Source organism: Ochlerotatus camptorhynchus, unplaced genomic scaffold (genome assembly GCF_037179485.1).
Source record: "Ochlerotatus camptorhynchus isolate MF236.1 unplaced genomic scaffold, CSIRO-AGI_Acam_v1.1 ptg000473l, whole genome shotgun sequence".
In the NCBI taxonomy this organism is placed as follows: Eukaryota; Metazoa; Arthropoda; class Insecta; order Diptera; family Culicidae; genus Ochlerotatus; species Ochlerotatus camptorhynchus.
In genome coordinates, this window is record NW_027040959.1 from 13,499 (window position 1) to 37,533 (window position 24,035).

General features: G+C 41.0%; 2 protein-coding genes across 3 annotated transcripts; one reads left to right on the forward strand and one right to left on the reverse strand.

The window, feature by feature from the left end:
- Positions 1 to 219: 219 nt before the first annotated feature.
- Ube4B (Ubiquitination factor E4B) lies at positions 220 to 12,834 on the reverse strand. Its single transcript, XM_065235356.1, has 4 exons — positions 12,085 to 12,834; positions 4,031 to 4,878; positions 2,649 to 3,965; positions 220 to 1,860 (listed from the first exon to the last, which is right to left on the reverse strand). Exons 1-4 carry the CDS (start codon positions 12,251 to 12,253, stop codon positions 757 to 759), a joined length of 3,438 nt encoding a protein of 1,145 aa, XP_065091428.1. The 5' UTR covers positions 12,254 to 12,834; the 3' UTR covers positions 220 to 756.
- Positions 12,835 to 21,688: 8,854 nt separating this feature from the next.
- On the forward strand, positions 21,689 to 22,906 carry Pgam5 (Phosphoglycerate mutase 5). 2 transcript variants are annotated; one of them, XM_065235350.1, is made up of 3 exons: positions 21,689 to 21,954; positions 22,015 to 22,411; positions 22,475 to 22,906. In XM_065235350.1, the coding sequence occupies exons 1-3, from the start codon at positions 21,782 to 21,784 to the stop codon at positions 22,751 to 22,753; spliced, it is 849 nt and encodes a 282-aa protein (XP_065091422.1). In that variant the 5' UTR covers positions 21,689 to 21,781; the 3' UTR covers positions 22,754 to 22,906. The 2 variants fall into 2 exon arrangements, with proteins under 2 accessions (XP_065091422.1, XP_065091421.1); XM_065235349.1 differs by having other exon boundaries at positions 22,472 to 22,905.
- Positions 22,907 to 24,035: the final 1,129 nt, after the last annotated feature.

Here is a 24,035-nt window from a genome sequence, read left to right on the forward strand (position 1 = left end):
TGGTGTAATTAATTTTCATGAGTGAGCTTTTATTTGCGAGAAATCGACGGCTAAATCCATTGTTTACAAATGTAATTACGCCCCTTTGAAATGTTAGCACTGATTTTGGCCCGTGTGGTGCTTGCTTTAGAGCGTGATGCACTCAATGGATTGCCCCTTGATGACGGATTTTCGGATTCTATAGGCCCTTATTACCTCTTCCTCCAGTAAACACAGATGTAGAATTTTTCAAGTTTTATTCTTAAAGTACATACTAGCTTACGTACGATACAGATTCGAATGCGGGATCCATAGGCATGGTTGCATCCCTCAGCCAGGCTATCATTTTTGTTTGTTTTTGTTTTCTTCCTATTTTGTTGCTTGTAAGAACAAAGCAGTAATTATTACCAGTAGAGCAGATGTACACGAATTTAAACTGAGAAACACCTTTCGAAGGGAATAGGACAGACATTATTTTGGGTGGGGTGGCTATACTAGCAGCGTCTATTATAATAGGGTTGAATAAAGAGGTCTACTTTTTGTTGGCATCATAGATTGCAAAAAAAAAAGAAAACTGGTATGCTATTAGATGCGGGAAGAAGGTGGAGACTTTGTGGCAAACCTATCTTAGCACTATTTTTTAATATAAATATGTCTAATATGTATAGCATTATAATATTAAATTCAGTTTTTGAGTGTTTGCCTTCTGTCACAATTCGTTCGACAAGTTTAAATTAAAAACAATTATAGTTTGTAATTTATTAAAAACTTCAAGTCTTATTGTTTTTTCTTCTCGCGATAATCTTTAATCCACTTCTCGATCCGTTCCTTCAGCTCCGTTGCTGGTATAAGCATGTCCTCCGTGAGCGTTTGCCGATTGAACGGATCGGTACTGCTGTTGAGTAGATGCCTGGTGATGATCGATCTGTCCATTACGGTTCCGGACGGCAGTATCACTGGGTCGCTCATCAGTGTGTCCATCAGTGGATCCTTGAAATCATCCGGAGCATCAGCAAACTCGTCCGCATTCTGCTGATTCTGGATGTAGATTTCGGATGCCTGGTGAATGAGCTTTCGGAATTCTTCCACTTCCATCGGAGTTCGAATACCGATTCGTTCCACGCGATTGGCAGCATCTTCAAAGAGGTGTTTTTCGAACGATCGTTCATCCGCTGCCAGGGCGGCGGCGAATTCATCACAGCTTAAGTGAAGATAGATGTCGATCAGCTGACCGAGCAATCTTCGCGGTTCCCAACCGTATTTCATGGGATTACGTACTCGCAAATCATTGCACTTTGGACCGCACAGTTGCTGCAAGTTGTAGTTCAACATCGAGCTCAGCCGGTCGATCAGTTCTGGTCGCAGGAAAGGTTCCTTGATGTCGATCGTTAGATAGTGGAACATGTCTACCGTTTCTCTGGCTAGGGTCAGATAAGATCTACACTGTCGCTCGTCCTGAACCAGCTGTCTCTGACGGCTTTGCTGCGCTTCCTGGCCGAGCTCATTCCACGCCATATCATCCATCATCAGTACCTGCGTTTCGTGAATTCGCTTCAAGTACTCCAGGCATTCGTCCAGCAGATAGGTGGTATCGTTTAGGAAGAAGTTTACGAACTTTACAAACTGTTTACCCATCTTTGACTCCTTGATGATTGCCTGCCGGTGGCCCACACTGTCCCAGAGACCTTTGAACAGGTGACTTATGTGATACCGAATGGTGAATTTGTCGTAGAATTCGGTACTCTGACCAGTAGTTTCGATGTCGGTGTAGAACTTCATGAGGGCGATGACCAGGGCCCTCTGGGCCAGATCGTGGTTGATGATCTGCAGATAAAGGCGCTGCGATGCCGTCTGGATGGTTGGCGAGGTTACGAAGAGCACCTGGAATTTGGAATGAGGATTAGGTTATTAGGTTGTGGAACAGCTTAAGCGAATCAGATTCGAGAATTTTCCATGATAAGGATAGAGGTATGTGTCCTCAGAAAAACTCGAAGAACTTTCACAAAACGTTTGCTAATCTAACACGAGGAAGTTTTGATATTTTGGCGTGTTCCATGCAAAACTTGAGGGGAATGACGGAAATCTATGTTTACAAGAGAATTGCAGAAATTCCATGAAAAGAAGTATCTTACAGAAGTACGGGCATATGATGTGGTAGTTCTAAGTTGTACAAGAAAATAAGATTTAAATTTAGAATTTAGATAGAGAAGCTTGCGGTTCTTCTTGACCAGAGGAAAACAAGAATATGAGCGATTATTTCCTGGAAAACTGGTAAACAAATTTCCGCTGAGAAATTTTGTGTATTTCAAGGTGTATCTCAGGGAGTTTATTAAAAAAAAAAATTCCCCGATTTGTTTTCCGTCGATCTTGTTTCCAGTGCTGAGCACCAATGCTACCGACGCCAGGGAGGCAGCTCCCACACCTGGACCCTACCTATCGACCCATCAACTCATGAACCGGGGGACCAACGGATTTACTCCCCTTTCCCCGAAGGAAGGCGTGATCAGAGATGTTATGCTGCAGAACATCCCGGCGGCGCCGACTGGGATTGAACCCAGGCCTGCTGGGATGAGAGGCAATCACGCTTACCACTACACCACCGGCGCCGCTAGTTTATTAAAATTAAAACATCCATAAAGAAACAAGAATTTTGAACATAACACACTTACCTCGATCAGTTTGGCAGTGATGTAGGGATTCTTGATCAGATGCGGCGCACACACCAGCGTAAGGATCCACGTGATGATTGAATTATCTACAAAATCAATGACCCCAATACTGTGCTGCATGCAGAACAGAATAAAATCCGCGATATCCTCGATGTACCACTCGGGCAGAGAGCAGAAGTTTTCGCTCGGGACCAACGTCGACGGCTCCTGTTTGTTGACGAACAGATCTTCGATGGGTCGGTTTTCGATCTGATACAGCATGTATTCGCATACGGACGAGTAGAACTGCATGCAGGCGCCCAGTACATTGGGATCGATGACCGCGATGTCACAGCCGAGTTTGGCCTTTGACAGCTTGTTGATCTGATTTACACAACGATCCCGAACTTGTTTGTTCCTACGAGCCAGCGGAGTGTTTTCCCATTGGCTTTTGCTGGCATTCAGTTCATCAACCATTCGCTGGAGTTCCTTGGTAGCTCTAAGCAGCTTGTTGTACCGCTGAATCGCTGGTATGATGCCCAGGTGATGAGCGTGAAGTGTTAGGAACCAGCAATGCGTAACAAACTTGGGTGTTTCCCATTTCTTCGCGGGACGAAGCTTCTCCAGCCATTCGGTGTACTCTTGAGAAGAATTTTTGAGCTTCGTTTCGTCGTCAATATCTATCAAGGCTTCCGGATGATGCGGATACAGTGGATCTATCCGGGATAAATTGATCTTAACCGACAGCAACTGAAGAATGGACATGAAATTCAACATGAATCCATCCTTTGCCAGGAACCGATCGTCAGCGTTGTACTGAATTCGTTTGTGGTTGGTTTTCAAAATTTCCGAGATGTACTTAAGCACTTCCTGTCGGCTGTCCAAATTCGTTAGCAGAGATAGGAAAATTTGATGCAAAACTTTTCTGGTATTTCCCAACAGAGTCTGGAAGGACGAGGCCAGTGTTCTATCGCAAACATTTTCCAAAAAGTGATGCGTTGCGAATTTAGGATTTTCGTCCAACAGGACCGACAGGGAAAGGAATGGTGCCAGGAAGGATACCTTGGAGATTTCCCTGGCCGCGTACTTGTCCAGTGTCAGTCTTGGCAGGAACACAACGTGTTTCACAATCAGTTTGCAGATTGGATTCGTATTTTCCACCTTGATCTCGACTAGCTCTTTCAGTCGGTTCAGCGGGTCCGAAACGATGTTTTCGTTGCATATGGTATTCTGCATGTCGACGTACAGATCATCTAGAACGATGGTGAAGATGGCATCGAAATCCGACTCGTTCTTACGAGCTTCGGCCATTAAGCTAGATAAAAAGTCCGACGGAACCTGAAACAATTTGATTTTTGTTAACTTTTTACTATTATAAACAGAGAACTGAAAACACAAATTACCTTATTTTCATACATTAACTGCAGCAGCGGTGATTTCTCCAGAATCAACTTGGCCGGATTATCGATTTGGGCAAAGTTCTGGAACCGGTTCTTCGTCAACAGAATGGCATACTTGAGCGTCTGCTGCCGGATGATGGCAGCTACGTCGGGCAGGATCTCCATCAAGTACATCTTCTTGCTCTTCTTGATTTTGGTATAGCTGTACACTTCGTCGTTTGCTCGGCAGTAGCAGTTGATGAGATAATCCAACGCTGCCACACGGTTTGAACTGAAAGCCTTCATGCTTGGCTTTGATGAGCAAAGCCTAATATCGCTATCAATTTCCATCGCTGCACTACCGCCACTCTTCTCCAACACCTCCTCGATATCGATCGGTTTGACCTTCTTGGACGGGATGCTGTTCCAGTTATCCGAAAGGGTCCCACTCGTGCTGCCATCACCAGACTGTATCAATTTGCCTTCGTAGAACTCCTTGATGACCTCGATGAATATCTCAGCGCAAAACTCGCGATAGTTTTTGGCATCCAAGGCTTCCAGGGCATTCGCCAGCACGGCCGGATCGATAGTGAAGCGTGCCTCGGAATAGCGGATCTGGCTGTTGATGTTCATAATGCGAAACACAATCTGCTGAAGTTCCTCACGCGTGGCAGCTTCGTCGCGAGTTTTGTCTTCAATCTTGGTTGGAGTTTCCTGGTTCACCAGTGGCAGAATGCTGTTGTTTGCCACCGGTGGATCTTCATCCATTTTGGTAGGAGATTCTGCACTGCTGGCTTCCGTGCCAACGCTGGGTTTCGTTGGCGATTGTGGCACCGGTTTCGTCTCAGCAACGGTGGACGTGGTTGTTGATTCTACGGTGAAGAGAAGAAAATGTAGTTTTGTATCCATTACGCGTCATATTTTGATTAGAAATCGAATGAGTGAGTGGTATGAGTTATTAAAAGTAATGAGCAATGAGAAAAGATTGAAGGGTAAGTTACTACGGCAGTCCCAAAACAGCAGATGAAATGAAAGTTGAAGACAAAAGCAAAGTTCCAATAGGTTTTGTGCATCTAAACAACTCAGCCAAAGGTAGCAAGTCAGTTCGTACACTCGTGAAGAAATTTTCAACTAAACTGGCTACCATACAATAGGTCTTACAAATCTGATCAACTATGACTAAAACAGCAACCATCTATCTAGTTGAGCTTTCAAGTTAAAGTAAGTAATTATAAGTCCACGTCCACTATACAATAGGTCGTGTTGACCGCTACCTTCTATCTACTCGAAGTCGCATGTTAAAGCAATAAGAAGTGAAATGGTATACTAACAATAAGAAGTTAAAAAGTATACTAGTGTGATGTACACCATCCAATCAGTCTATTTCACTTGAAAAACTTTTCCAAATACAGAAACCTTCTATCTTGTCAAGATGTCAAGCTAAGCTAATAATTTATTTTTGCCACCTGGAAGACGTATTCTGAACTCTATTCAACCTTCCAATATGCTTTGATGAAGATTGCAGATTTTTGAGGAAAATTTTACTCACTTTCTATCATTTTGAAAGAAATCCTACTCAATTTTGAGTTGATCTAAACGGCCATGTACGGCGACAACCGTCACATCCCCAGACGATCTGAAGCAAAACATACAGGTAAGGGGCTGTTCATAATCTACGTAGACTCTTTAAGGGAGTGGGGGGGGGGGGGGGGGTTGCTGACAAATGTCTACGGTCCATACAAACTTCCAAAAAATTGTATGGACAATTGCCTTAAAACCTTTAAAAATTGGTCTACGTATTTTAAGCTCTTTTATCCCCTCGCAACCGGTCATCTCTCTCTCTCTTCTTCTTCGCATTTGAAGGTTATGCCTTGTTCAGGCTATAGAGTTATAACATTTTAAAGCGCTGTCGTGGTGGTGGTTTCTGTGTTACAATTATTTGACAACCGTTATGACTCTGTACTCTGTCTGAACGTACTATTATTGTTTATCGCATAGTAGCTTATTGCGTGCTCTCAACTTAGTGTTCTAGATACTATTCCACAGTTATTAATTGAGAGCTTTGCTAATGGCTATCGAATGTACAACCGTTTTTTTATCACGAAGTATTCAAGACGTATTCAGACCCATCTCCAGCGTAATCCTAAGCTATTCTGGATATTTGTGAAGGCAAAAAGGAATTGGATGGGCTAAGGGTTGAGAATCATCCAAGCGATAAAAAAGCCAACACTTCTTCAGAAAGATGTAACTTCCTGGCAGAGCACTTCAAGATTGTTTTCAATGACTCAACGGCATCGTTAAGCCAAGTTGCTGAAGAGATCAGACGTACTTCCAGTGACGCCTTCAGCTTTGATATTTTCATGGTTACATTGGACCTCGTCGACTCTGCCATCCAGAAGCTGAAATTTTCGAACGCTGTTGGACCTGACGGCATTCCAGCGTCCATACTCAAAAGATGCTCAACAGAGCTTTCTTCTCCGCTTTCAAAGCTGTTCAATATTTCATTACAACTAGGTGTATTTCCTTCTCTTTGGAAATCTTCGTTCATGTTCCCGATTTTCAAGAAAGGAGACATGCGAAATGTGAGCTTTACCGAGGAATTACTTCACTTTGTGCCTGCTCGAAAGTATTCGAGAAAATCATCAACGACGCTTTATTTGTCAGCTGTAGAAACTACATTTCTCCTGACCAACATTTTTGTATTCACGGGAAACTCGGTATGTGAATGAAAGGTCTTCCTATGTACGGAATAACTGACGTGCACATTAACTGATCAAACAGAATTTATTACTTAGCTAAAATACACGCGACATTGCATGTATGCGCCTTCCAGCATCGTCGCAGTGATATATGAACTGTCACTCGAGAGCTCAGCGTCGCAGGGGGCGCACTAGCAGGTGTTAACACTCCGACCGAATACAGTCGTCTCCAACATCTTCCCTCTTAATAAAGGTGACGGCTAAAACCACATCGGCGGCCTTCGATTCCTAGAAGAACGCCGAGGAACTGTTACCACTGGGTCTGCCTCAACTGCTGATTCAAATTTGGTTGAAACTTGTTGACGTTGACGTTGGTGGGGACTGAACAGACGACAACGGACTCATCACAGGATCTCGCGGCTGGTCATGCCGCGGAGTAGATGATGCTCGTTGTGGCGTAGAAGCTTGCAATGTTCTGGCTTATGAAGAAGCTTGCTCAGACGATGGTGTTACTGGAGCTGGAAGTGGAGCTTGCGTATTCGGGCCAGGCTTCAAGTAGGACATCTAAGGATAATGTCTGTTCACAACTGCTGACTGGGTGAGTTGACTGGCTTGGTGCTGAATTTGTCACGGTTCGGCTTCGTAACTGATTAATGTGTGAGCGCAGCATTCGACGGTCTTCGATCCACACATTGTACATGACGTCTCCCAGGCGTTGTAACACGATGGCTGGTGCCCATTTCCAACTGTTTCGTGTGTAGACCTTGGCTTAAACTGGATCGTTCTTGCTGTAGGTCCTTGGCTGTTTGTCTGTTTTACTGTTCTGGCTTACGAACTGTTGGTGGACAAAGCAACTCGAGGCATGTCCGGATTTGGCGACCAAACTGACCTCAGATGGCGATTTGCAGTCCGGTAAGGAGCGATTTGGTGTGCTCCGATATGTAAGCAGAAATATGTCCAAAGCTTCGTCGATAACTCCGCTCCCCTCTCGAATCTTCTTGACGGTGCGTTTGAACGTGTCCACAAAACGTACGTGATACGCCGAGTTTGTACCACTTCAGGCCACTTGGAGAAGCTGTCGACGGCGATGAGATAGTATTCGCCTTCGACTGGACCGGCGAAATCGACATGAACACGTTGCCACGGACCAGATGCTTTGGGCCATGGGACAGGATCCGAGTGAGGAGGAGATCGTGCGACTGACACACAATGTTGACAAGCCTTGACGTAGGCCGAACAGGATACAGCCATCCACTAGACTGAGCGACTCCTGCCTGGCTTGGAATCGCTTGAGTTTCGGCTCGATGAGTTGCTTTTGTGGCCAACCATCTTTGACATACCGGAACACCTTGCGAAGGAGTGGAAGAGCGTTAACTGAACATGAGGCTACCGACCTGATATCTTCCTCGAGACGGATACTGGCGATGACGTAATCTTCCTCGGGCTTCGCGTGTTGGTCGATGAGACGGGACAGGACATCGGCATTACCGAAATTTTTGGTCGATACGTACTCAATCTCGAAGTCATACAGCAGTAGAGTCAAGGCAAATCGTTGCAGCCTGTTGGCAGTATAAACGGGAATGCCTTTCTTAGATCCGAAGATTCGAAGCAGTGGAGCATGGTCCGTTTGTAGACGGAAACGCCGATCAAACAGCATTTTATGAAATTTGGTTGCGGCAAATATTATGGCCAGACCTTCGCGATCCGGTTGACTGTAATTATGTTCCGTCTTGGTGAGTGCTCTTGAAGCGTGTTAGACCACTTTCACAGATCCATCTGGAAATCGATGACTGATCGTTGCGCCAAGACCAATGGATGAAGCATCAGCCGAGACGATGATCCCCTGAATCGGATTGTAGTGAGTTAGTAGCAGATCCAAAGAGAGAATTCGCTTGAAACTCTTTGTTCCACTCGAACTTTGCTTCTGACTTGAACAGGCTGTCAAGCGGATAGCGCAACATCCGCATATTCGGCACAAACTTCCCATAATAATTTATTGCACCGAGGAAGGACCGCACTCCAGAGACGTCAGTGGGAGGCGAAAGCTTAGTGATCGCCTCGATTTTCGTTGAATCTGGGTGCAACCCTTGATGATCGATGACATGGCCCAGATACCGAATCTGACGTTTGCGGAACGAACATTTTTCAGCTCGGATCGTGAATTTGAAATCCTCGATGCACTGTAGAACCGCTTTCAAGTTGCGGTCATGCTCTTGCTCGTTTTTGCCACCGACTACGACGTCGTCCATATAGCCGGATGTTCCCTTGAGACCGGCGAGCATCGTATCGATGAGCTGTTGAAATGCTTCGGGAGCAATCTTCACACCTGGTGGAAGGCGATTGTAGTGGTACAGTCCACGATGGGTATTTACCGTTAGCATACCACAACTTGCTTCATCAACTTCCACTTGCAGGAACGCATTAGAGAGATCTTTCTGGCTGAACACTGTACAATTTGCTAGCTTGGCAAAAATTTCCTCCGGAAGTGGAAGCCAGTATTTATGAGGCTGCAAGGCAGAGTTCAGTCCCGTCGAATAGTCGTCGCAGATCCTAATCGAACCGTTCGCCTTGCGTACTACGACTATCGGAGCAGCCCATTCCGGTCGAGCTCTTGATTCACGGCATCTTGCATTGCATACGCCACTGGACGTTTCGGACAGAAAACTGGCTTACACTGTTCTTTCAGCTCCAACTTCACTTTAGTCTTATGGCACAAACTGTCTTCACTGAACACCTTCGGGAATGTTTTCTTCAGGCCAATAGCAGACTCAGGCGCACTGGATACCTGACAACAGAATGTGTCCATCGGCACGGACCACAGAACAAAACTGTCCACTAAATCAGATCAGAGGAGTTGCAAATGTTTTTCAGTGGGTTTTTGTTTTGTGGGTTTTCTTCTCAATGCTAACGCCACAACAAAATTCTCCCACAAGAGGCAAAATATTTCCCGAAGCGACTTCCTAGCACTGGAATAATATCCTTCTCGGTGCCCGATTTGGCCACAATCTGAGCACTTATGGTTTTTAAAGGTGCAGTCACGAGTGTAATGAAAAGAGCCACAAAACCAACACAACGTTTTCGGTTTGTATTTGTTGTCACTAGTATCAGTTGTGGATGACAGATAATCACGTTTCTTAAAACGCCGGTCGTCGAATTTCTGCTACACCACATTAAGGCCGTTCGAAATGCTGAGTTTCAAAATTGTTTTAAACTACTCGTCAATTCTATAATTTGAAACTGTCAAAAATAAAACTGCAAAAGATGTTTGTAATCATCAAGTTCCATAAACTTTACTGTCCTCTATGAAATTCTTCGTTTTTTGTTTGTGAAGCTCTTCGAAACATCTTTAAACACATCCAAAGAAATTTGAAACAGAGTTCCATTCGTGTTTCAAACTCGCTCAGAAATAAAACAGAATAGTCGAGCAGTTGCAAATCTGATGCATAATAGTGCTCGAATAATGAAACTACAACTCAGCATTGCGAGAGGTGCGTTTCTGTTCTAGTTTCAAATTGAAACAATCCTTATAAAACGGCCTAACTTGACTGAAATTAGAAGCAGACTCGATCATTGCGTTATCGTGCCGGAGATTAAACAATCGCTGGCTTTCTTCCGACAGCTGCTGTAGGGTAACATTGTTTTGATCTTCGATTTTGGAAAGAAGTCGCGTTCGCAGTTCGGCATCACATTCAGACTTGAGCCCACACACATAAATGAGGCATTTGAACTCTTCTTCGGTGAGCTTTCCTAACTCGAAATTTACGCAAGATTTATTAACCCGGCAGGCAAAGGATATGTGATCCTCCGTCGTGTTTTTGTAAACTTGGATGCATCTGTACCGACGGCTAATAACTGACTCTTTCGCGAATGCTTTTTTCGACTTCAACTGCACAGTGGAAATTTTTCGTCACCGGATTCAACGTAGTCTGTTGGATAGGTGACGATACGGTTCGACATATGCGACTGCTTTCAATCAGCAAATTGTTGCAAGACGGAGAGTAGCTGTCAATTTAATGTACATCTGATGAATTTTACTACCGGTTTCCTTTTTTCCGGATACAGTACATTATTACATTTGTAAATTAATTTGACTTGCGGCTTAATTTGACTCAACACGGGAAAACTTATCAGGTCCGAACTTATTGAGGTAAGACAGATTAATAGCTCTTTCTCAAGGTAGTGGTGCATGGCCGTTCTTAGTTCGTGGAATGATTTGTCTGGTTAATTCCGATAACGAACGTGACTCAAATTAACCAGCGTCTGGCTGAAAATCTCCTTAATAAATATAAGCAACCAACAAAACTAAGGTTTGCCAGAAAACAAGCAGGGCCTTATTACGGGTGTCACTACACGGTGATAAGCAAGTGATAATCAGAATAAAAGCCGTGATTACCGTACAAAGCAAATGGGAATCACTTCACCGTGAAGTGACATCCGTAATAAGCCTCGCAGATTCAATATTGATACACGATCTATGTTGAAACTCGCTATTAGTTGTCTCACTCTTCACATAACCCAAGTCCTGCGTAAATATGAATTACAAATTATGCCATCAAAACCCCATTAGAGTGTGGCATACTTAATGGATCAAAAATACAAATACAAAAAGGCAAAAATACCAATAGGAACTCATTTTGATTTTGACTGCGATTAGTTTTCCGTCGTAAAACGGCAATGATCTTAATAAGTAATTTCTCGTTTGCATTTAAACACACATCTTACGCTAATTGTAACGATAGTTCTTCTAGAGATGGCCTCTGCATTTTTTGAACGCCGTTTAATTATACATACTTAGGAAATCTTCATTAAACAAATTTTGATTAATGCAGATTTTCCTAAATAGGTATAATTTAATTTTGTCTAGGTAAAAATATCAAACAAGAAAAAAAACACCAACAAAAACTTGTTGACAGAATATTCAAATGCAGGAAAAAGCACATGACCTGCCCGAAGATGAACACTGAACATACTTATAATCAACAACCCAAGCATTAAACTTAACAGCATCATTGAAAGCGACAGCAAGCTGAAACGCATTTAAAGCATTTTCTGCAACTGCGAAGTAGGTATCGGTAGAATGAGGTTGACAAACTGTGTTTAATCGAAATGTAGGTCACCACCCAATCTCGAGCAAACTCGCAGACGGCTTCACGAAGCAAAATTGAAAACCAATTTGGCAACGAGAGCGCATACACACACGTAAACTGTATGCATTATGCTTTTTGCTTTGTGATGCATCTCGACCTCGTATCTCGATGCACTGACTGACTGGGTGGAAGTTTTTACCTGCTCTATATTTACACCCCTACAGCACCTCTCGGGTGGTTTTTCAAACCACAAAACTCCGTATCACCCTATCCAATAATCCGTTCGTCTTACCTCCTTCGACGGAAGATGCGACAGCAACAGTCTCAACCCCAACTGGGCTATCCTGTTGGCCATCGGTGGCGGTAGTAGTGGCTACAACCAGAGATCTGTTTCCTCCTGGTGTCCCCGTTTCCAGCTTCCGCAAACGCCTCGCTCGAATTTCTTCCGGTGTGAGCTCCATTTCGGACTGCTTCCTCTTTGCTTGATGGACTTCCACTTTTGAAGCCGTTTTGCCTGCCACCAATGGAACTCGGTTTCACAGACACAAAGGCTTTTGTTTTCGCTACTTGCAAACACGCACAAAGTTCACTCGCCAGTCGTACTTGGCTTTTCTTTCGATTTTTTTTTTCTTCTGGCCGCAGCACCTCCTCCGCTAGCGTTGCTCCCAGCTGCTGTTGCTGGTTGTTTGCTGATGCGACGACGGAGATCAAGACGAAAACGGAACGCTTGCTCTCGAATGGAAAACGTCACCTACCGATTTTTCTTTTCCGTCGTAACCAGAATCGACTTTTTCTTCTTCACTGCTGCTCTCTACGCCCGTCTGCAACCCAGCCACGAAAGTTATTTTTTTGCCCTCGTTTTTACTCGGAAGCACAACAATCCTACAGAAGATTTAGTACTTTGTTTTTTGCACGAACACGAGCAGAAAATTCTGTTTTTCTCGTGAATCACCAGAGGTTTATGTGAAAGGTTTGAAGAAATTTTTGTCTAGTCACTTTCGCTCATCATCACTTGCAGAGCACCACGCACCGTTTCGTCGTCGTCGTCCGCTCGTCCGTCCGTCGTTTGATTCGTTTGCTTTTTCTTTTTCTTTCGATCTTCTTTTTTCGGGCATCAAATCAGCTGTCAAAACGGAACGAATAACTGCCCTGGTGGTGGGCTATTTTGCGTTTTACAATCGTCAGATTTTCCGCCCTATAGGGTGGATCCATTAATTCCGACACACTATTTGTGTGTGTTCATCACACGGAAAGACGAAACAATTTATTCAAAATTAAAACGCTGTCCAGACTGGAGAGTTATAACATGTTATAACGGTTGTCAAATAATTGCAACACAGAAATCACCATCAAGATAGCGCTATAACATGTTTTAACTCTGTAGTCTGAACGTACTATAAGCCTTTGTACTCATATTGACAGCTAAGTGCAACCACTCAAAATTGAGTTCTTTGCGAAGTATCCAATTTTGAGTTTTTTGCTAATGCTTTGTTCAGACTGGAGAGTTATAACATGTTATAACGGTTGTCAAATAATTGCAACACAGAAACCACCATCAAGATAGCGCTATAACATGTTATAACCCGCATAAGCGCGAACCATAAATTGACCTTGCCGATAATGGTTATAAATTGTTTATAATCCCTGCTAAACTTCAACTGAAATGGTTATCGAACTTTACATGAACGTTTAATCACAGACAAACAGACATAACACTCGCAAGTTGTTCATCGAACAAGCATTTAACGGTCAATTTAAAAGTATCGTAGTTGGTAGCACCGCCACCTGTGGCGCGCATAGTCATTTCCCTTGAGTTTGACGTTTTCACACTACCACCATCTGTTCAGCGTGCTACCCACCACAGTGTACTCAACAGATGGCGGTAATGTTTAAGCGACGATGTTTTACAGTGAGAAATATTCAATGTGTTATGTCTGTTTGTCTGTGGTTTAATGATAAAGTTTTAACCTTAAGTATTATAGTTTTTTGGAAGTGGACCTTACAAATAATGGGTTGTTAAGAACCATTACCATTCAAAATTCTTGTTTTCTCCACACATTTTCGGAAAGAAAACTATACTAAAACCTTTTAACTTGTGGTTTGAGAACATTAATGGTAATGGTTATGGTAACCAGTAAGGTCCATGAATGGTTTTGTAACATCGATCAACTTTATGTGGAATATATCGCGGATTGGTTGCCTGTAAATTACTGATTACCAATTCACGATATATTTCACGTAAAGTTGAGCGATAATACAAAACCATTAATGGACCTTACAGACTACCATAACCATAACCATTAATGTTCTCAAACCATAAGTAAAAACGTTCTAATATAGTTCTCTTTCCGAAAATGTATGGAGAAAACAAGAATTTGGAATGGTAATGGTTCTTAACAACCCATTATTTGTAAGGTCCGCTTCCAAAAAACCATAATACATAAGGTTAAAACTTTATCACACAAACGTTCATGTAAAGTTCCATAACCATTTCAGTTGAAGTTTAGCAGGGATTATAAACAATTTACAACCATTATCGGTAAGGTCATGTGATGGTTCGCGTTTATGCGGGAACTCTGTAGTCTGAACGTACTATAAGACTTCATTTTAAGTCAAATGTAACTATTTCGTAAAGAGTGAATGTTGGGTGAAAAGTACCTAAAACCGAGTTTTTAATGTTAGTGAATATTGACAAAACAACATTCTTTCCTTATTTATCTTCAGATTGCATTAACCAATCAATCAATAGTTTTATTGCAACTTATAAAATCTGAATCTCATTCTCATACATGTAATCTAATGTAACACAATAAACCGTCCTTTATCTATTGAATCCATACCGAGAACCATTCCTTGCGTGGAATATGCTTGCTGTCCAATTAGCCAGCTGATTTTGCTGCTTCCGGTTCCAGTTCAACCCGAAGGTGAATTCCCAATAGCGATGAATCGTTTCCATGGTCTTGTTGATCTTTTTGAAGCCCAGGACTCTGAAAAAGTTTGCAGAAGCAAATTCATTAAGAATGTGTTTATTTTAATATTGTTTTAATACATACCGGCTGGATAACGTCATCAGATTATGAGTCGTTACCCATGAGTTCAGCTACCGGGATATGTTCTATGTAGGTGCAGAATTCGATTTACGGATTGGATCCCAGATTAACACGGTGCTGTCTCAGTTGACACGGGTAAGTTTTTCAAATGGCACCTTGTTCCAGTCAACATTAGAACTAACTGGCGCTCCTAATAAGTCCAACATTGACACTCCGACTCGTATTCGACAGCGACAGCAGGCACCGGAACCACAATTTGGACCATGTCTATAATAATTTTAAACATGAATTAATATCTAAAAGTTCACCTGGATGACGTGAACTTACCTCATCGAACAATTCGGCAGCCTAGAATTGTTTAAAACTAATGACGACAACTCATTCAAACAAAATAATGACGAACTTATGAAGCGATGAAATTTTTTCATCCAAAACGAAGTGCAATCCCAACACTTGATTGTGCATACTTTCAAAGCATGGAAACCGAAACAACTCAAAATAGAGATAGAAAGCCCTCAAAACTAAGAACCCTCACAAGACTAATGTGTTAGTACAATTAATGTAAATTTTAGTATTTTGTTTATAATTCAAGATTAAGTTGAATTTACTCATCAATAAGCACATAATTGTATCCAAAACAGTAGTCATAGAGGAGAACTTATTTTTAAGTACTTTATATCTCGATTTTGAGTTGTTTTGTTTCTCCGTGCACGGTAACCAGCGTAAACACATTAAGCCTGGTACGCAGCTGAAAAGAAAACGGAAAAGTAATTTTTGAGGATTTTCCCCAAAAGAAAATTTGACAGCTATAGTCTGCTAAATTTTGAGATTATAGGGAGATGTGGTCAAATTGTAAAATCAACACTTATTAGTGTTTATGTTGTTTAAATGCATCCAAAACATCAGTTTTGCAATAAACGCCAACATTACCTAACGAAATAATTGATCAGACCATTATTCCGCAAGGAAAGTGAAATTGCATTCAGAATGCGCCACCTTCATGTCGATCACGATACTAATGTAATCGATCTTTCCTTTACCGATTTCTTTTGAACTGCGTACTGGGTCAAGAAATGCTGAGGAAAAGTAATTTCTTTTGCATTCCGTGTCCTATCCGGTAGCACATAAAAACTGGATTAAAGCCTGGTACGCAGCTGAAAAGAAAACGGAAAAGTAATTTTTGAGGATTTTTCCCAAAAGAAAATTTGACAGCTATAGCAACCGGTGAACACTCTTGTTTATTTCAGTTACCGGGGGACGTAATTTGTGATTAGCCCCGGTCCCTTTCAAATTGTATCATTATTTATGTACGGTCCTTATATTTGAAATGACGTTTCACATTCATCTAGTGATGGCCGATTTTCATTTGAATAATCGATTAATCGATTAACGAACCGAAAAGTAAAATATTTGTAATCGGTTATATCATGCCGATATAAGCATTAACTTCTCCAGAGGATCATCATCGATCGTTTCAAAAATGTGCTGTACTCTCATTGTAGGAAAAATGACAGCACAGCGAACACAAAATAATCGATTAGCTGTTAATCGAGTAATTAAAAAATGGGACATCTCTGATTTTGGTGTGATTGTTTTGATAAAAATGAGCGCAAAATTTCATCTCTACCGAGGGGTCAGCAAAACCACAAAATTACCTTGAATACGGGGGGTATTCATTGAATGAAAGGGACCGTGAAAGAGGACACTAAAATAGAAAGTTTTTCTTCCGACAGTTTCATCTTAGTATTTATCTTTGGCTATAGTCTGCTAAATTTTGAGATTATAGGGAGATGTGGTCAAATTGTAAAATCAACACTTATTAGTGTTTATGTTGTTTAAATGCATCCAAAACATCAGTTTTGCAATAAACGCCAACATTACCTAACGGAATAATTGATCAGACCATTATTCCGCAAGGAAAGTGAAATTGCATTCAGAATGCGCCACCTTCATGTCGATCACGATACTAATGTAATCGATCTTTCCTTTACCGATTTCTTTTGAACTGCGTACTGGGTCAAGAAATGCTGAGGAAAAGTAATTTCTTTTGCATTCCGTGTCCTATCCCGTAGCACGTAAAAACGTCATTACTTTTCAGCTGCGTACCAGGCTTTAATGTGTAAAATTTCACACATTTCGTGAAAAAAGGGGCATACTCATAAAATGTGTAAACTGTATTTACACATTTATGTGTAAACCCAGCAAACGTCAATAGAAGTGTACTTTTTACACATTTTTCAAGAACGGTTTTTACAGCAAAATGTGCAAAAAGTAATCATTTGTAGAACTTAAATATAATGGGTGCGCCAAGGGGTAGGTCACTCCACACACCAATCTTTCGTCATCTTTTTTGTCAGTGTACCGCATGTGTGCCGCAGGTGTGCCGATGTTGCCGCTCATGGAGCAAGCTGCGATTGTTTGTAAAATACCCATCCCGGCAACCCGGTATTTTTGACACCTTGAATGTTTTGGTTTGAAATCGTAAGCATAAATCGGATTGAGGATGACGCGGGAAGTGGCAGGAGTGGGAAATGTTGGTGTTTTGTGTTCATAGGATAATAAAAGTCCTGTGTTAAGCCTGGTACGCAGCTGAAAAGTAATGACGTTTTTATGTGCTACGGGATAGGACACGGAATGCAAAAGAAATGACTTTTCCTCAGCATTTCTTGACCCAGTACGCAGTTCAAAAGAAATCGGTAAAGGAAAGATCGATTACATTAGTATCGTGATCGACATGAAGGTGGCGCATTCTAAATGCAATTTCACTTTCCTTGCGGAATAATGGTCTGATCAATTATTCCGTTAGGTAATGTTGGCGTTTATTGCAAAACTGATGTTTTGGATGCATTTAAACAACATAAACACTAATAAGTGTTGATTTTACAATTTGACCACATCTCCCTACAATCTCAAAATTTAGCAGACTATAGCTGTCAAATTTTCTTTTGGGAAAAATCCTCAAAAATTACTTTTCCATTTTCTTTTCAGCTGCGTACCAGGCTTTATAGGGTATTATAATGCCCTCAAAGGTAGACCAGAAGCCTAGCCTTTTGTGATTTGAAAAACAACGGTCTATCAGCGGCCGAAACCGGTGGAGAACATTGTTGGAGACCGACTATAGAGGATGATGAATATGACTTCGGTAGTTTGTTTAGTGTGAGTTGCAGCATTATTTGAATTAAGGGTACTAATGGGGTCTAATTAAGTCTTCTTGAGCTCACTCTAGAACCTACATTTCGTATTTAGATCTATAAGTGAACTACTGGTCTGAGTTCCTTTGGTAAATTCAACTAAAGGATATTCCTGAACATACAGTCAAACAGCACCTAATGTTGTGAACTTCAATGACAGTTGTCCAGCAGTGCCCCCATTTTATTTGCAACAATCCAATGCCTACGAGATTGTGCCGAAGGTCTGCCGATGAATGTGCCCAAGCAGTGCCGAATCTAATTTTGGCATAATGTGCTGAGTGACTTACCCCTTGGGGTGCGCATGGTTATTTATTAACTTCGGAATTTTCTTATTTGTGTCAATGATAAAATAAAGATTGCTCGAATACAATAATATTTTTTAATGATATTTAATTAAAAAAAAAGAAGAAAGAAATGCCATCAAAAAAATCAGTAGCGGCTCCGGTGGTATAGTGGTAAGATTACCTCTCACCTCAGCAGGCCTGGGTTCAATCCCATTGGTCTAAGTACTCAACACCACTGAGTACTTGGCAGATAAGCAATTATAACGGAATTTAAAGGTTATAAACCAACACACTAGCCAACACACTCAAAGCTCTTCATAAAGGGATTCCGTTAAGAGGTTCAACAAATTTAAAAGATTAATTTAAATAGGAATCATAGATCGTATCAGTCACGACATCCAATTCATAGATCTATCGAAAAGAATAGCATAATTTCCATCGAAATTAGAGAGATGGAGAGGTAACGTTGGTATCAAGCTTTTATTACTTATTTAGCTGCCCATATGATGTATTCTAGGATAGCTTAGATGGCAAGGCAAGCGGCTGGTGATCGGAAGGTCATGGTTCGAATTCCATTTAACGACATGTGTGTATGTATGTATGTAATAAATTTTCTATGATCTATGTGTGGAGGGTGCGTGCTTCGACAGAAATAATGACACAACAATCACTAACGAGAACAACCCTGCTCTGTCCCGTTCTTATTCTCATATTAATTAACGCGTAGTTGAATAATTGTTTTATAAATGTATAATAGTGTCTAATTAAACATTATTTCGCATGAGAACCATGAGAATCAAGCTTCTATATACACCTTTATACCATCGCTGTTTAAGGAAGTAATGATGTCTAATAAATGCATCAAAAATCAAAATCAAAAATTTGGTCGAATAAGCTCTGTTACAACTCTTGTAAGTCGAATAAAAGTTTCTCGACATACCTTACTCAAAACCAAATATTACGATGTTGTGGTTGAATAAATTCTCCAGATTTGTCTTAATAAAGCCTGAACAGAAGTTATTATTAAAAATAGTACAAGTATTATTAAGCATGAAGTGGAATAAAATCGTCAAGAAGTCGTTTCTTCAATAGGCAATTGTTTGTTGGGAATATAATACCATAATAAAATAAAATAAAATAGAACATAATAGCAACAATCAATACGAAACCAACGATTTTAAATTGGCTCACCACTTTAGTAGCCTATTGGTCCCAAGCAAACGATTAACGTACCCTATTCTAGTCGAAATTCTAGTACTACGCAATGTTTGTTTTGATTCGCTATGAAAGTTTGACAGATAAAATGAGGGGTTATTGGTTTTTCCTATGTTTCGAGGGGTGATTCGACAAGCTTGGGACCGAAGATAGTACCAGAGGTGAGCCAAAAAGTTGAGCACGTTTTTTTGGGACCTGCTTGTCTTAGAGTTACCTCTATGATAATAGAGCGTTGCAAATTCCGAATTCGAGGATGTTTTTGTCAACTTCTTGATAAACATGTTCGACTTGAAGGTATGACACTACGAAATGCTGTCTGAATGTAGATTATGTGAAAGTCCTTCAAATATATGGCTCAGCTTCGATCAGCATAAATAATTTCGGCTATCGATGCACGATCAATATCTGACTGAAAATAAGACAACAATCGAATTCAAATTGAACGAGCAATAGGTGGAATGATCCCGTGACTTATTCCAGTAACTTGGATCACGGTTAGTGAAATATTTAAAAGAACAAACAAGATAAAAAATCATCGAACCACTCAAATCGTTTCCAAAATCGTAGCCATAATTGACGAAACATTCCCTACACGGATAGAAATCTCCTTATACCTTTTGGCAAATTTCCATTGCTGATTATTCATAAAATGTATAAGTCAACTAATAAGCAGACGCCTTGCAAAAAGTTAATAAAGATCATGTGTCAAATGAAATGTATATGCGGTCACACATACCTTTTATGCATTCTAATAGGACCTATATGTGGTTTGTCTTATGGAATGTATAAGGCTGATGCTTTGGCAAAAATGTATAAGTGAAACACATGAATTAAATAATTGATTTTCGTTTCGTGTACGGGTACTATGGAATATAAGGTATAAAAAATGAGAAATGAACTAAGTATAAAAGTTTTCAGAAAATGAGAATGTTCAAAATAATCACAGTATTTTTAAGTATTATTAAGTGTCTTAGATATCAGAGTTTCTGTGTACAACGCAGTAAATACAAAGTTTAGAGTGGGATACCCCTAGGTTTGATTTATTCACCTTAATAATGAGAAAGCGAAATGACGAACGTTCACTTTTCACAGGTTTCTCTGCGCTATTATTTAAGACAAACGGCATCTTCATAGAAATCGGGTGACTTAAGTATCGAAAAATATTTTGATCGGAAGGGGATTACGTCAAAAAGCAAGTTGACTCGTAAATAAATTTAAAAATGGGATGTGATCCTATTTTCGGACAGTATATAGTGTAATAGCAGGAGCATCGATTGACACTGATAACTCCACTTTGTTTACCTTTGTTACTTTCGACGTAATGAAAATTTGCTCTTGAGTTGTTTTCTCCATTCATTTTTGGAATTATTATGAGAGGTTTGAGTAAAAATGGCATAATCCTGAAGTGTCGTTCCCCCTGGGCAAATGATTTGACGTACATGTTCTTTACCCTTTAAAGCCTGGTACGCAGCTGAAAAGAAAACGGAAAAGTAATTTTTGAGGAATATTCCCAAAAGTAAATTTGACAGCTATAGGGAGGTGTCTTTTGCTAAATTTTGAGTTCATAGGTAGGTGTCGTCTAATTTTAAAATCAACAATTATCAGTTTTTATGTTGTTATAATGCATCCAAAACATCATTTTTACAACAAACGTTAAACTTACCTAACGGAATAATTGGTCAGACCATTATTCCGCAAGCAAAATGAAATTACATTCAGAATGCGCCACCTTCATGTCGATCACGATACTAATGTAATCGATCTTTCCTTTACCGATTTCTTTTGAACTGCGTACTGGGTCAAGAAATGCTAAGGAAAAGAAATTTCTTTAGCATTCCGTGTCCTATCCCGTAGCACGTAAAAACGTCATTACTTTTCAGCTGCGTACCAGGCTTAATTAGAAAATACGTTTTACCAGGTTTTACCCATTTAATGAGTTTAACCACTTTACTTCGACATGGGCACTTTTCCACCCATTAATGAGAACTTAACAGTTACAGTGCAGAGATCGAAAGTCTATTCGAGCTTTCGATAGTCACCTGGGATTAGTTTGGCGATGTATTCAATTTTGATGGTTTTACCAACACGCTACGAGCATAAAAAATGTCAAAAATCATCAAAATAATTGGTCGATTATTTTCTCCCAAGGAAAGCCGGCTTGGTAACTACATAACTTCCAGCATTTGCATTTAATATTGCTAGTTCACGTTAATAATTAAAGTAATAGTTGACAATCGTACTTACACAATATGGGTTCTTGGATGCGAATGCAGAAAGTGGCATCAGTGGCAGTAGCTGCCGCTGGCGGAGCTGCTAGTTTTTGGTTTGCTCAAAAGACCTTGGATGAACGGAAAGTGTTGAACTCTTGGACCACCAGTTTTGAGCCCTCGTCGTGTGCTAAGTGGGATTTCAACTGGGATCAGTAAGTATTTGAAAATCGTTGCTCGGCACAATAAATTTATGTTTGAATATTTTAATTTAGCCGCGATCCGAAGAGTTTGGTCCAACCGCTGGCTGACTCGTCGGATCCCACTGTGCAAAATCGTTACAATGAAAAGCTGGACAAGAAGAGGTCCAGGGTAGTGCGGCACTTGATATTGGTTCGGCACGGTCAGTATAATATGGACGGTCGATCCGACCTCGAGCGGTATCTGACTGAAAAAGGTCAAAAGCAGGCCGCCATCAGTGGAGAGCGCCTCAAGGAGCTGGACATAAACTTTGACAAAATTGTCCGTTCAACAATGACCCGTGCTCAGGAGACGGCAAAAATAATGTCAATTTCACTGCCAGAGCTGAAGTTGTACGACGATGCCCTGCTGGAGGAGGGAGCTCCAATTCCGCCGGAACCACCAGTCGGTCATTGGCGACCGGAAATTTCGGTGAGTGCATTGATTCTGCGGATTGCTAGAAATAATAATAATAAACTTTCCCTTTCGCAGCAGTTCTTCGAAGATGGAGCTCGCATTGAAGCCGCTTTCAGAAAGTATTTCCACCGTGCTGAACCGGATCAAAAACAGGACAGTTACACCTTGATTGTGTGCCACGCCAATGTGATTCGGTACTTCGTTTGTCGGGCACTACAGCTTCCTCCGGAGGCTTGGCTTAGGATTTCACTTGGCCATGCTTCGCTTACATGGATCTCGATCATGGACGACGGCAGAGTAACGCTGCGTACACTGGGAGAGACTGGCCATATGCCTCGGGAACTGCTGAGCAGGTAAGTGCTGTGGCCAGCTTTTTGTTTTCGTAAGACTTACAACGAGTTGAGACTAATGAGTATGCATAAAGTTAATTTGGTGACATGATCTCAATGGTTATATAGATCTGCTCATAAGTTTAGGTATTCACTACATATTATGGCGCTGCATAGTGTTACGAACAGTTAGTTGAAGCATTTTTTTTTCTCCTAGGTGATGACAGCCGGATTAGTCTGTTGGGGGAAGGTATGGTGCCCAAGGAAATGATCGATTTGCACTTTATTTCTCTGATGAATCTTCTTGAAGGTCCTAAAAAATAATATGAACATTAGAAATTCCGGAAATGATGTTTAAAAAATTCTACTCAAAATAGCATTTTTATTTTGCACAGTGGAGGGGGAATGGCTCTATTGTTGTCCTATGGATTTAACCCTCTCGTTGGTCACTGTTGAACCCTTGCCGAATGTGGAAGGGCTTAATATCATGCTGTACTGAAATGCAAATTGTAGTTATCAACTCATATTTTCATAATACTGCATGAACTCAACAAATTTGTTCTATAGAGTTGTTATCACAAGAAGCAATGGTACGATGCAAACGTGTTTAGCTCGGCTTGCTGATTTGTGCTATGGGACGGACTTGCCATGAGCGGCAGTGTATGCCTACATCTAGACCATGAATTTGACCAGAAAGTATCACATATTCTGCTCTATTTTTCTGGTACTGACGTCAGGTGTGAGACTAGCAGGTTTTGCTGCAATTCACTCTTATATAGACGAAGCAAGAAACAATCTAAATCACATTATCACACATTGAGAGAAATAACAAAAAGTGTACTTTTCAATTGTGACATTTTTTCATTGTAATAAAATAAATAACCAAAAATACCTATGTATATTGCCGTCAGTGTTGGAAAAGTTCGCGATATTTCACGAAGTTCACCATGGGAAAAGTTCGCGAGTCATAGTGAGTTTTCGCGAACTTTTCCATCACTGATTGCCGTTAAGCAATACGTAAGATTTCAAATAATCTTATGTATTGCTTCGTTTTCGAATAGATTGAATGTTTCGATCATGGTGGGCTTTGGATCGTGGTTCGAATGGTGTGCTTCTGTCGTAACTGGTTGATCTTGAGCGGAATGCTTCGGAATGTTTAGAAAAATAGGGCGCACGCAGTTTGGGATACATTATTGACTGCTATCGAGAACGTAATTTCATTTGAATAGCTTGCTTAACAAGGGCTTAAACAATCGACACGTCGGTCATAGCTTGTTATGATAGCCTGAACAATGCGTTAAGAGCAAATT

What these genes read in the sequence shown, in the direction of transcription:
- Ube4B (XM_065235356.1), bottom strand. Translation starts at nt 12,253, where the DNA reads ATGGAGCTCACACCGGAAGAAATTCGAGCGAGGCGTTTGCGGAAGCTG. An exon ending in CGCATCTTCCGTCGAAGGAG is followed by an intron (nt 4,879 to 12,084) that starts GTAAGACGAACG and finishes TCTTCACCGTAG; the next exon opens with AATCAACAACCACGTCCACC. An exon ending in TCACTGCCAAACTGATCGAG is followed by an intron (nt 1,861 to 2,648) that starts GTAAGTGTGTTA and finishes TCCAAATTCCAG; the next exon opens with GTGCTCTTCGTAACCTCGCC.
- Pgam5 (XM_065235349.1), top strand. Translation starts at nt 21,782, where the DNA reads ATGGGTTCTTGGATGCGAATGCAGAAAGTGGCATCAGTGGCAGTAGCT. An exon ending in TGGGATTTCAACTGGGATCA is followed by an intron (nt 21,955 to 22,014) that starts GTAAGTATTTGA and finishes ATTTTAATTTAG; the next exon opens with CCGCGATCCGAAGAGTTTGG. An exon ending in ATTGGCGACCGGAAATTTCG is followed by an intron (nt 22,412 to 22,471) that starts GTGAGTGCATTG and finishes TCCCTTTCGCAG; the next exon opens with CAGTTCTTCGAAGATGGAGC.